At 60.9% G+C, this 12,372-nt stretch overlaps 1 protein-coding gene across 3 annotated transcripts in view; it reads left to right on the top strand.

Moving 5' to 3' along the window:
- Positions 1-11,033, top strand: part of IQSEC3 (IQ motif and Sec7 domain ArfGEF 3) — a 109,484-nt gene extending 98,451 nt beyond the window's left edge. For 2 of the 3 annotated variants that reach the window (XM_062195422.1, XM_062195424.1), the window contains 3 exons: positions 3,913-4,005; positions 5,699-5,748; positions 8,847-11,033. In XM_062195422.1, the coding sequence (XP_062051406.1) occupies positions 3,913-4,005; positions 5,699-5,748; positions 8,847-9,305 (602 nt within the window). In that variant the 3' untranslated portion in view covers positions 9,306-11,033. Of the gene's footprint in view, positions 1-3,912; positions 4,006-5,698; positions 5,749-5,833; positions 5,959-8,846 lie in introns of those variants that run through there. The other variant, XM_062195423.1, reaches the window with a different exon arrangement.
- The last annotated feature ends 1,339 nt before the right edge of the window (positions 11,034-12,372 follow it).

The following is a 12,372-nucleotide window of genomic DNA, read 5'->3' as shown; positions in this document are numbered from 1 at the left end:
GCCAGGGCCGGGCCAGGCCGAAGCCAGGAGCCAGGACCTCCTTCTGGGTCTCTCACATGGGTGCAGGGGCCACTACACCACAATCCACGAACTTCTTATCAGAAGTGGAGGGACAGGACCAGCGTTGTGGTGTAGTAGGTTTAGCTTCCGCCTGTGGCACTGGCATCCCATATGGGCAATGGTTTGCGTCCCGGCTGCTTCTCTCTGACCCAGCTCCCTGCTACGGCTGGGAAAGCAGTAGAAGATGACCCAAGTGCTTGGGCCCCTGCAGCCGCATGGGAGACCTGGAAGAAGCTCCTGGCTCCTGGCTTCAGATTGGCCCAGCTCTAGCCATTGTGGCCATCTGGGGAGTTGAACCAGCAGACGGAAGACCTTTCTCTCTGTCTCTCCCTCTCTAACTCTGCCTCTCAAACAAATAAATAAAATCTAAAAAAGGAAAAAAAAAAAAAAAAGGAAGTGGATGAATGCCCTGAGAACACGATCCAATTCAGCTAGACAAAAACCAGCGAGCCAGCGATCGAGACCGCAGGGCTCCGGGAAGGGAAGGCCGCATTTCCCACCCGATCCTGCAGCCTGTCGGCTTCCCTGCTTCCTGGGGTGGAACAGATGGCTCTCAAGGGCTGGTCTGAATACCCACGGGGGCCTGCTTCTCAAAGACCCACCTTGAAATTGACTTCACTTCTCTCGTCGTCAAATGTCACTGATGGCTCCCCTACTGCCCTGGGAGCCCCAGTACCTGGCCTGGTCCCAGCATTGCAGCAAGAGGCAGCCTCCCCACCCCTCTCAGCCCCCAAAACAGCACACATGCCCTCTCCCAAGTGTGTGCCAGGGGAGCAGCTGCCAACAGAACCTATTAGGTCCCGAGGTGGACCCCTTTCCTGCCGCGTGGAGGGAGGGGAGCAGGGAGGTGGACTTGCACTTGACTCTCTGCCTTCAGATGGAGAGAAAGGGAGGGCATGGCTGACCAGCCATGAGGGCTGGCCCAGGAGGTCAGAGAATGAAAACCTATGGCAGCTGCCTGTTCGCTGAGCACCTACTGCATGCCAGAGCCTGGGCTGGTTGCTGAGTCTGTTGTTTCATTGGTGTAACTTTCCCTGAGTGGGAGGTAGGACTCCCCAGATTAGATATAAGGAAATGGAGGCTAACAGGGCTGAAGGAGATTGTCCCAGTTCACACGTCCATAACAAAGCAAGATCTGCATCCAGGTTCCCGGGGCTCCTTGCTTGTAATTATGATGCTGAAGGCCAGAGAGCGCCTCCGGGGAGAGGATCAACCCGCAGTTCTGTACAGGTGTCTTGAGTCGTGGATGGTATGATTTGGATGATCAGGACAAACTGCTGGTTTGGGGGTTTGAAGTTCAGTGTCCCTGGATTCGAGACAGCAAACGGAGCCCAGGCAGGAGAGTAGCTTTAATAAAAGGAGAATGAAGTACGTCTTCTGGAAAAGAGAAGCCAAAGCAGGGGGTTAGTGTCTGTGGTCCGGGGGTTAGTGTCCGTGGTCAGGGGGTTAGTGTCCGTGGTCCGGGGGTTAGTGTCTGTGGTCCGGGGGTTAGTGTCCGTGGTCCGGGGGCTGGTGTCTGTGGTCAGGGGGTTAGTGTCTGTGGTCCGGGGGTTAGTGTCTGTGGTCAGGGGGTTAGTGTCCGTGGTCAGGGGGCTGGTGTCTGTGGTCCAGGGGTTAGTGTCTGTGGTCCAGGGGTTAGTGTCTGTGGTCAGGGGGTTAGTGTCTGTGATCCGGGGGTTAGTGTCTGTGGTCCGGGGGTTAGTGTCCGTGGTCAGGGGGTTAGTGTCCGTGGTCAGGGGGTTAGTGTCTGTGGTCCGGGGGTTAGTGTCTGTGGTCAGGGGGTTAGTGTCCATGGTCAAGGGGTTAGTGTCCGTGGTCCGGGGCCTAGTGTCTGTCGTTAGGGGGTTAGTGTCCGTGGTCAGGGGGTTAGTGTCCGTGGTCCGGGGGCTGGTGTCTGTGGTCAGGGGGTTAGTGTCTGTGGTCCGGGGGTTAGTGTCTGTGGTCCGGAGGTTAGTGTCCGTGGTCAGGGGTTAGTGTCCGTGGTCAGGGGGCTGGTGTCTGTGGTCAGGGGGTTAGTGTCCGTGGTCAGGGGGTTAGTGTCCGTGGTCCGGGGGCTAGTGTCTGTCATCAGGGGGTTAGTGTCCGTGGTCAGGGGGTTAGTGTCCGTGGTCAAGGGGTTAGTGTCCGTGGTCAGGGGGTTAGTGTCCGTGGTCCAGGGGTTAGTGCCCGTGGTCAGGGGGCTGGTGTCTGTGGTCAGGGGGCTGGTGTCTGTGGTCAGGGGGTTAGTGTCCATGGTCTGGGGGTTAGTGTCTGTGGTCAGGGGGTTAGTGTCCGTGGTCCGAGGGCTAGTGTCCGTGGTCAGGGGGTTAGTGTCCATGGTCCGGGGTCTAGTGTCCGTGGTCCGGGGGTTAGTGTCCGTGGTCAGGGGGTTAGTGTCCGTGGTCTGGGGGTTAGTGTCCGTGGTCCGGGGGTTAGTGTCTGTGGTCAGGGGGTTAGTGTCCGGGGTCCGGGGGCTGGTGTCTGTGGTCAAGGGGTTAGTGTCCGTGGTCCGGGGGCTAGTGTCTGTCGTCAGGGGGTTAGTGTCTGTGGTCAGGGGGTTAGTGTCCGTGGTCCGGGGGCTGGTGTCTGTGGTCTGGGGGTTAGTGTCCGTGGTCAGGGGGTTAGTGTCCGTGGTCAGGGGGTTAGTGTCCGTGGTCAAGGGGTTAGTGTCCGTGGTCCGGGGGCTAGTGTCTGTCGTCAGGGGGTTAGTGTCTGTGGTCCGGGGGTTAGTGTCTGTGGTCAGGGGGTTAGTGTCCATGGTCAAGGGGTTAGTGTCCGTGGTCCGGGGCCTAGTGTCTGTCGTTAGGGGGTTAGTGTCCGTGGTCAGGGGGTTAGTGTCCGTGGTCCGGGGGCTGGTGTCTGTGGTCAGGGGGTTAGTGTCTGTGGTCAGGGGGTTAGTGTCCGTGGTCAAGGGGTTAGTGTCTGTGGTCCTGGGGTTAGTGTCTGTGGTCAGGGGGTTAGTGTCCGTGGTCCGGGGGTTAGTGTCCATGGTCAGGGGGTTAGTGTCTGTCGTCAGGGGGTTAGTGTCTGTGGTCAGGGGGTTAGTGTCCGTGGTCAAGGGGTTAGTGTCTGTGGTCCGGGGGTTAGTGTCTGTGGTCAGGGGGTTAGTGTCCGTGGTCAGGGGTTAGTGTCCGTGGTCCGGGGGTTAGTGTCTGTGTTTAGGGGGTTAGTGTCCATGGTCAGGGGGCTAGTGTCCATGGTCAGGGGGTTAGTGTCCATGGTCAAGGGGTTAGTGTCTGTGGTCAGGTGTTAGTGTCCATGGTCAGGTCCCCACAGGCGGTGACAGGGCAGCTCTCGCCACTGCAAGAACACACAGGACCCAGTTTACAGTCCAGTAAGAGGAGCAGGGCTGCGTACTAAGACAGATGCCCTCAGGCCTCTGGATCTCCTTGGGAGAGCTTGGAAGAGAGGCTGCGCTGCTCAGCTGGCTGGGGCGGGCTCAGGCCAGCCGCCACACTGCAGACTGATACCTGCCACCCACTGTGACGAAGGCTGCTGTGCCAAGTGCTTCTTGTGCATTGTCATGAAAGCTGGCAGATGTGGCGCGCTAGCCACGAGCAAGCCTTCCCTAAGCCTGGATGTCCCAAAACCATGCAGGCAGGACGTGTCAGAACCAGGACGTACACCCCAGGGGTCCCACCTGCTACGGCCCCGGGCGCAGGGGCATCGTCCCTGCGGACAGGCTCCGAGAAGGGCACCATTGAGTGCTGCTGTCAGATGCTGGTTTGTGTTGTATGGCCCATAGTTGGGGGTGGGGGGACTGCAGTGGGAGGTCCCGGCCTCCTCTGCTGCTCTCCCCTCGCTTCCTCGCTCTCCTCGAGGTGGTTGAGCTCAAGCTTTCTCTCTCTGGTCACTTGTCTCTCCCTTCCTTAGGGGAGCTGGAGAAGCAGCGAGGAACAAAGACGCTCTCCTTCAGGTCCGGGGGAGCCCAGGCAGACCCACAGTCGAAGCAAGGATCACCTACAGGTAAGCCTGCACTTGGGACCTGGGGCTTGGCCACCTGCCTCCCAGGGCCAGCATTAGCAGGAAGCTGGAGTCAGGAGCCAGGGGCCAGGAACTGCACCCAGGTCCTCCGATTTGGTGTCATAACTGGCCTCTTAGCCACTAGGACCAAATGCCCACCCCTTGGTTTCCTTTGTTTAATCTCATGGGCTGCAGTAGTAGCAGAGAGGGGGAAGGTGAGTGAGAAATGCTTGCCTTTTGCCAGCTACACCAGCATTGCAGAGCCCGTGTGAAATGTCAGCATCTGTGCTGGAGGAGTCAGGCCACGAGTCCCAGGCAGGAGCAGGGTGGCCAGAAGGGCCTGGAAAGTTTGCCCTGCCCTGGGAGTCCCTTCCCAGATGAGCCATCAGCACTCTCTAATCCCGGGCCCAGGGCAGCCTGCTCCCAAATGCAGATGAGCCCCAAACTCAGTTTCTCCAGTGGCACTGCTCAGTTGGTGCAATGAAGCATTCCAGACCAGGGAGGTCAGCTTGGCACTTGGTGTCTCCTGGGCCACACTCTGCAGACCAGCCAGCTCCCTCCTTTCTACCTGCTGCTCCTAACCTTACCCACCTCCTCGTCTCACCAGCCCCAGATAAAAAGGAATCAGAAGCAGGAGATGGTATAAGAGTTAAATCCCATCCCCAGAAAACTATCTAGAACCATCAACCAATTCAGCCAGCCCCATCTGAGTGCCTGCTGCGAGACCCCAGCTCCAGCTGAGTAACACCAGGAGCTCCTACGGGGTCTGGACTCTCAACAGATGGCCCTGACACCAGGCTTAGGATGGACAGCAGCTCAGAGACTGGTCACGCCAGCTGGGACACAGGATCCGTTTTCTAAGGAAGACCGTGGCCCTCTGTGCTGGGTGGGGATTCTTGGTGTGGGGGCATCTTATCTGCCAGCGGTGTTCGTCATCCCCACCGTGCCTGGTGCCAGTGGGCCCCTTGATTTCTATGAGGCCACAGGACCTGGGGCACCTCTGCTATTCACAGCCGTCCGAACCCCAGAGCCAATCCTCAGCCGTGACTCATTCCTAGCGTCCCCAGCCTGTCTCGGTGGAAAGCCACAACCAGGCTCGCCTGTCCTCAGGGCCTGCATGTGCCTCAGTCACTGCCACAGTGGGATGCTCTCAGTCCCCAACAATGGCCAGGCTGCCTCTCGTGTGGCTGAGCACAGTGAGAGGAAGTCAGGCATGGAGAAACCCCAGGGGCTCCTGCTGGGGGAGGGGTGGAAGGCAGGACTGACTTAGCCAGAAAGAGTGCTCAGTCCCTGGGGGTTGCGGGCTCCCTGCTGCTTCTCCAGGCCAGTCGGAAGGCAGAGCCATTATCAGCTCTTACCGTGCAGGCCCCCGCTTGGTCACAGGAAGTCACAAGGACAAAAATAAAGAAGGGTCCCCATGCACGCCCCCCCCCCCGAGCCTTGCACAGCCTATATTGGTGGGGGCTTTATTGGACTCGACCATGCCAACACCAGAAAGAACATCCGCGATCTTCTGGTCTATGGAGGCCCAGAGAGGTTCAGTATCGTACCGAGGGCTGCACAGCTACAGAGGGGCCTCTATGCTAGAGGTCTCGCTGCCCGCATTTGCGGCCAGTGGCCATGGCAAGGTGGGGGCAGGCGGCAGGGCTCCTTGGGACTGGTGGAGAATGAGCCCCTGTGCTGTTTGCATTCAAAGCCAAAAGGGAAGCGGCCATCGGGGAGAAGCCGGCGGAGAGCCCGGTGGAGGTAAGTGGAGGCCTGGTCGCCCAGGTGAGTGATCCCGTACCCCGCTGCTCCCTCTTCTCACCATCTGTGTTGTTTCTCTTCTCAGGTATTAATCAATGCCTCCCCAGCCCGACTCACCATTTTACCAATTTCAAGAGATACAATTAAAAGTTACTGCTAGCATGGGTCTCGCCACTGTTCCAGTGCCCAGTTAAGCTGCAAGCACTCTGTCCCCACTCCCCAGCCCCTTGCCCTCCGGGACCCAGCCCCCGGTCTGACATCATGGCGGTGAAGCCCCCAAGGCCACACCCCCCCCCCACATGCCTGCTTCCCCAGCAAAGCACCCAGTGCTCCCCAGTGCTTGCTATCTCGGAGAACCCCCATCCCCTCCCCGAGTCGCTCTGTCCTCATCTGGGCTCCCTCTGAGAGTTACCACTCAAATCAAGTCCCCAGGCAGCCAGTTCTGGGGCAGACCTGCCCATGTGGACGTGTCTTGGGGAAGCCGGAGACGTGCGAGTGGGGGCAGCTGGGAAGGACCGGGCTTCTGGAAAGCTAGCTGGGGCCGGAGGTGTGCAGGAGAAGAGTCGAAGTGCATCTGGGACTGGCTTAGGGCTTCCAGGCAACACTGATCCATCTGGAGCATGTCCATGTTGGAAGGGACAGGGTGCCCATCCCCAGACCACATGGAAGGGATTTGGGGAGAGGGAATGGTGGCAGCCAGCCCTCACGGGACACCCCCACCCCAGCGGATCCCCTTCACCCCCAAGACTGCCACCCATACTCCTTTCAGGCCAGGCCTGGGACGGGGGTGCACCAGCTGCTCACATAGCTGCTCTTTTCCCAACCCCACTACAAGCTGGAGGGACCCCTAAGATTAAGGACGGCCGAGGGAGGAGCCTGGCCCTCCCAGCCTAAGCCCTAGGAAGCAGCAGGACTGTCCCCCACCACTCCTCCCACCCCGGGGAGCTCAGCTTCTCTGTCCCCACGGCCCCCACGCCCCACACAGCCGTGTCTGGAGGAGGCACCTTGACACGGAGGAGCTTCCTGCCCCAGCAGCTGACCAGCCCCCAGGGTGGGTATTCCAGCCCCGTCCCCTCCCCCATCCTCCCACCGCCACCGCCCATGCTCTGGCCTTGCAAATAAACACGCCAAGTTGCCAGCCCTCCAGCTTGCCCACCCGCCCTGCCCATGCCTCAGCCTGGGCTGCCCGTCTTCCTGCCCCTGCCCCAAAGGCCCCCGTGGCTATCTGCAAGGCTGCTGGCCCTCAGCCAGCTCCAGGGCCCGCAGCCTCTGCTCTCCCACACAGAGGGCAGCCCCGCGCCCCTCGCCTCTCAGCTGGACCTGAGCTGCCGCGGCCTCTGCCCTGTCTCCCTCATTGCCTGGCCGTGCCCCTCTGGCAGGCGCTTCTCCATCTTCTCTGAGCTGTTCTGACCCGCTGCCCATGCCCCATCTCCTCTCCTCCCTCTTCTCTCTCTCTCTCTCTCTCTCTCTCTCTCTCTCTCTCTCTCTCTCTCTCTCCCCCCTTCATGAGCAGGGAGGTGAGAAGGGGGTTAGAAGGAGAGGGTGTTTGCTGTCACTTCCTGCTGTTCACTTCCTGACCTTGAAAGACAAATGGTCCCTGCCAGGGTGGAGACAGAGATGCCGAGGGGAGAAAGGGGGTCAGGACACGAGCTGAGCAGGTGCAAGATGAGGCCGAAGGGAGCCTGGGCCACAGAGGAGCCGCAGGGGAGGAGGAGAAAGACCCTCAGAGGGCGGCAGTGGGGGTGGGCTGGGCGTCCAGGCTCTGCAAATGAGGCACAAGCCTGACCAGCAAGTGGGGAAGGGAGCCCTGCCCCCCAGCAGCAGCGGCCACAGCGGTGTTCTGCCCCAGCCACGGACGGGGGCCACAGGGGGCACCCCTGGGCAGACGTGGCCCCCAGCCCAGCCCCTGCCTGCCATGTGTCTGGGCAGGGCAGATGGGGGCTCAGGAGGATTCAGGCCTGGGAAGTGCTGCTGAGGTTGGAGGCTGAGAAGGAGGAAGAAAGCGCCCAAGTGCTGAATGTGCTGCAGGGGCTTGTGCCGGTCAAGGGGGCGGACAAGGACCCAGGGAGCCTTGAGAGCAGCGCAGAATCCCGGCAGGGGCCCTGCGGTCACACTGTTAGCCAGTCCACAGGACTCAGTCCGCCTGCCTGGTGGCCTCAGTTTCTCCATGTGCTCTGAGCAGCCCGCACCTGTGCCACGGGAAGCATCCTCAGAAAGGCCCGGGGGTTCCGAGGGGATTGCGATGCTTCCTGGCTATAGGCTGAGGACTGGTGGGGGGAGGGGGGACAATTAAATCATCTGCCTTCCAGAATAGACCCCCTCCCTCTGCCTACTCATTCCACCTCCTGCTACTGGCCACAGGAGGCCGAGCTTTCCACACTGACCCGTCTCAGGGTGGGGCACAGCTCCATCTGGGCCACCCCCTCGTGCTCCAGCCAGGGAGAAGATTAGGGTCCTCTCTGCTGATTTAACCAGGACCCAGCTTGGCGAGAGAAGCAGCTGGGGCCCTGACTGCCCTCAGCTCTCTGAGCTACTATGGAATGTACAGGCCTGGCCCTGGGGAGCCCAGGGGGGGTGGGGTAGGTCCGGATCACCCCTTCTGGGGTCCCTGGCCTTCTGGGGTTTGGGTGCCTTTATGAGGGCAGCTGTGCCAACAAGACTTCCTCGTTAACCAAGCTGACTTGAAAGGCTCCAAACTGCTTGACTGCCCCTGTGTCAACATTATCCTGGGCAGGCAGGAAGCAAGGGGCAGGTCCAGTAACAGAGGGAGGGAAGTAGGACAAGCTTGATGGCCCAGGGCCACCGCACAGGCCCATGAGGCCAGACAGCTGAGCTGTGCAGAGGCCCATCTCTCAGATGAGGAGGCTGAGGCCAGGACAACCGTGGCTGCTCACAGCCCCTGGAGACCAGCTCGGGTCAGAACCCAGCTTCCCTCTGTGTGGCGGTGGGGAGAGGATTCCAGTGAGGGCTCAGAACACCTGTGGGCGGCAGGAAATGGGAGAAGGAGGGAGGCCCGAGGGAGGCTCAGGGTAGCCGGCCCCAGCAGCTGGGAAGTAGTCTTGTAACATTTCATGCTTCTCTGGCTGTTTCTAAACTAGGTGTCAATTCACAACAGGCTTCAATCGTCCCAGCACAGCTCCGGGCTGGGGGCCGAGAGGGGCGCGCCGGTACCGCCGCAGCCAGACCTGCAGCCTAGCCCGGCCAGAGAGCAGCCCCCGCCACCCACACCGCTGCCGCAGCCGCCGCCACCGCCGCCACCCACTCCCCCAGGCACACTGGTGCAGTGCCAGCAAATCGTCAAGGTCATTGTCCTGGACAAGCCCTGCTTGGCCCGCATGGAGCCCCTGCTGAGCCAGGCCCTCTCCTGCTACGCCTCATCCTCCTCCGACTCCTGCGGCTCCACACCCCTGGGCGGCCCAGGCTCCCCGGTCAAGGTCATCCACCAGCCTCCACTGCCCCCACCCCCACCCCCTTACAACCACCCCCACCAGTTCTGCCCACCCGGCTCCCTGCTGCACCGGCGCCGCTACTCCAGCGGCTCCAGGAGCCTGGTGTAGACTCTGCCCTAGACACCCTGCTGTCCCAGGAGGGCCGCCTTTGCTGCTCCCCACACCCTGGCACCACACGTTCCAGGTCATTGGTCACTGTTGTTTTGGAAAGAGAACCCCAACCCCCAGCACTGGGTTTGCCTGGTCCCACTATCCTTCCCTTACACAGGTGAGCCACACACACGTGCACACACGCAACCAGCTCATTCTCCTGGGCCCCACACAGCCAGATGAGACAGGGCCATCACTCTCCCTCGTTGGAACCGTGGTTGGAAGATAACCTGAGGCTTTGTGTCTAATGCCCAGGGGCCTCGGGCTGGTGGGCAGGAGCAAGGGGCTAGGGGGCACAGCAGTGGCGCCCTAGATGGAAGGCAGGCTCAGCTCAGCCTCAGGACAGCTGTATTTGTGGCCTCACAGGATGGCCCCAGCTCCCTGGAGGGGCCGGTGTGAAGAAGGGGGCTTTCTCAGCTGCCCCTATTCCCTGGAGCCTGGCCGTCTCAGAAGGCTGCTCCTCCACCTCCAGGGACACTGGCCCTGCCCACCAGACTCCAGGAAAGGCTTTGAGAAGCAGAAGAGGGGGTGGGAGTGCTCTCAGCTCTGGCAAAGCCAGCTGAACAGGGCCCTGGAATCCCCAGATCAGATACCTGCCAAAGGCACCTTTTTCCAAGTTTCTTGGTTCCCTACCCCAACAACACCAAGTGCACACAGGAGAGCCAGGTTAACTTTGCCCACTGTGGAAGCAGAACCCGGGGTGAGGGAGGTCAATTTGCCCTGAGGAGGTGGGACTTCACCTGGCTTGGACCTCCCTTTTGTGTACCTTCTGTGGCCTCCACAAAGGCTGGGTGCAGATGTGGGTGAGAGAAGCAGGAGCTCCCAAGGCACCTGTATCTCCCCTGCTGCCCCTCAAATCTTCCTCCTTCTGGAAGGTACCAGACCCACCTCCAGCAGAGGTCTGGGCACCCTGAAAACTGCAGAGCCAAGGAGGACTTGCGGGCCTGCCAGGGCTGGGTAGGATGGGGTGCAATCCCCTCCCCGGCCAGATGAGAGGCGGCCGCTTTCAAAGACCCCACGGGCAGCACCGCAACCTGTGCCTAGCACAGGCTGTTCAGCAGTGTCCAGCCCCACTGGGCCAGACTCCCCCGGGCCCGCGCCAGCAGCTCCTAGCTTCCCCTGCTAAGGCTCCCTCGTACTCGGAGCCCATTGGTAATGCCTCTTGGGGGACAGCAGCAAATATCAACCAAGTCCAAGGTGGATTTGCTTCTTCCCAACCCCTACCCAGGCTCCCCAGGCTGCAGTGCCCTGGGCCCGGTAGGAGGCATGGATAGTTCCTGGCTCACCGAGGTTCTACATGACTTAGTTTCGTGTGTATCTGTGTGGTCACCCAGACGTCAGTACGATGTCACCCAGTGAGCTTATTTCTGGCCCTGTCTTTGTCAGCCCAGGTTCCTTCATGTTCAGCCAATCTCCTGTCTTCTCCCCTCTAGCCCTTCCCCCGCCCACGCCTCCACTCCCCAGCCATTGTCCCTCCTCCTGGGTCTCCTCTGTCACTGGGTGCTCCAATCAGAGCCCCTGATGGAGCAGCTGGCAGAAGGGGCACCGGGATTCAGAGGCCTCTGCTGCCCTTGGCTGGGCAGCAGGTGTTGGGGCCGCGGGAGAAAGTGCAGCAGTGGCCTGGGAGCAGATGAGTCTCGAATGAGTGGCCTGGAAGTAGAGGGGAAATATGAATAGGGAGGAAGTGGTGAGCAGGAAGAGCGGGCCAAGGCAGGGGAGGGGTGGGGAGGGGGCGTGGCTGCGGGGGAAAGAGCCAGCCTCAGCCTCAGCCAGCCCAGAACCCACAGCCAGGCCCTCGTCGCTGGCTCACATTCTGCTTCAAGCTCACCAAGTGCCCGGCTCCCCTGCTGACAGTCCCTCCTTGCCCCCCTGGTGGGGACCCGCAGAGGCCCGAGGGCTGGCACGCCTGTGGGCCCCTCTCTGAGCTCCCAACCCCCAGGACCTCGTGCCCGCCCCCTCCACCCCCCGCCCGCGGTGAGTTGCAGGTGGCGGCGCATTGAGCTGGGATTCGCAGGGTCCACAGCTGCTTCCACACGCGCCACGCTGGGGGTGGTGTTTACCTCCCGGTGGCCAAAGGGGGCTGGGAGGGGCTGTATCTGACCTTCCCCACTGTCAGGGGAAACCAGAGCCCCAGGCAGCTGTAGCCCTTTTGCCCTGAGTGGCCGGCAGGCTAAGTGGGCACCTGCCTGGACCCCTCTTCCCAGAGGCCTGGCAGAAGCCTCTTGCCCCTTCGGTGGCCATGGCCATGTCAGGGCCATGTCAGGGCCTCCAGCCTCCTAGAGGGCCCGTGGAGGGTGCTGGCTCCGGGGCCGCGGGGTGCTGGCTGAGCCCCAACCCTCGGCCCACTCTCCAGGCCTTACTCCACAGCACCTGGATCCCTCTCTCTCCCAGTTTATCCACTTGGCCAAGTCCACAACCCAGAACAGGAGAAAATGTTAGCTTTCCTGCCCGTTTGTGGGGGCAGGTCCCACTTCCAGACCCAAGGGCCTTGTCCTGGCAGCCTGTCCTGGGAGTCTGCCTTCCCATCTGTCTGTCTGTCTGTCCATATGTCTGTCTCCAAAGGCGTTTTGCTCCCCCACCCATTTATTGGCCCTGGGCCTTTGACTCCCCAGGCGCCTGTCCCCTCAGAGCCTGCCAGGCGTTCTGTCGTGCCCAGCAGGCTTCCAGGACTCCCATCTGTCCATCCGTCTGCCCCCGTGTCCGCTGTACAGACCTGCACTCCTCCCGCGCACACCCTCCCCCCAACCCCCATTGGAGAGAAACCTCTTTGGGGAAAGGTGGGGTGGCTGCACCCAGCAACTAATCCAAATGGCAAATATTTTGTAACAAAATAGCCCAGAGGTATTTTATCTGTCCAATTCATAGAGTTTTAGAGATTATATTGAAATATGTCACTTGAGCGCACTGTGTCGGTGTCTTCTATGCCCCCGGGGGGAGGGGCCTATCGGAACCTCTCGCTGAGCTGGAGAAACTGCTGCCGACTGCTCCGGAGCTGCTGGTTGGAGGCTGGGGCGGCTGTGCATAT

The sequence above is a fragment of the Lepus europaeus genome, chromosome 6 (assembly GCF_033115175.1).
Source record: "Lepus europaeus isolate LE1 chromosome 6, mLepTim1.pri, whole genome shotgun sequence".
NCBI classification, from domain to species: domain Eukaryota; kingdom Metazoa; phylum Chordata; class Mammalia; order Lagomorpha; family Leporidae; genus Lepus; species Lepus europaeus.
Note: the sequence above shows the minus strand (reverse complement) of the source record. Positions and strands in the feature narration are given on the sequence as shown.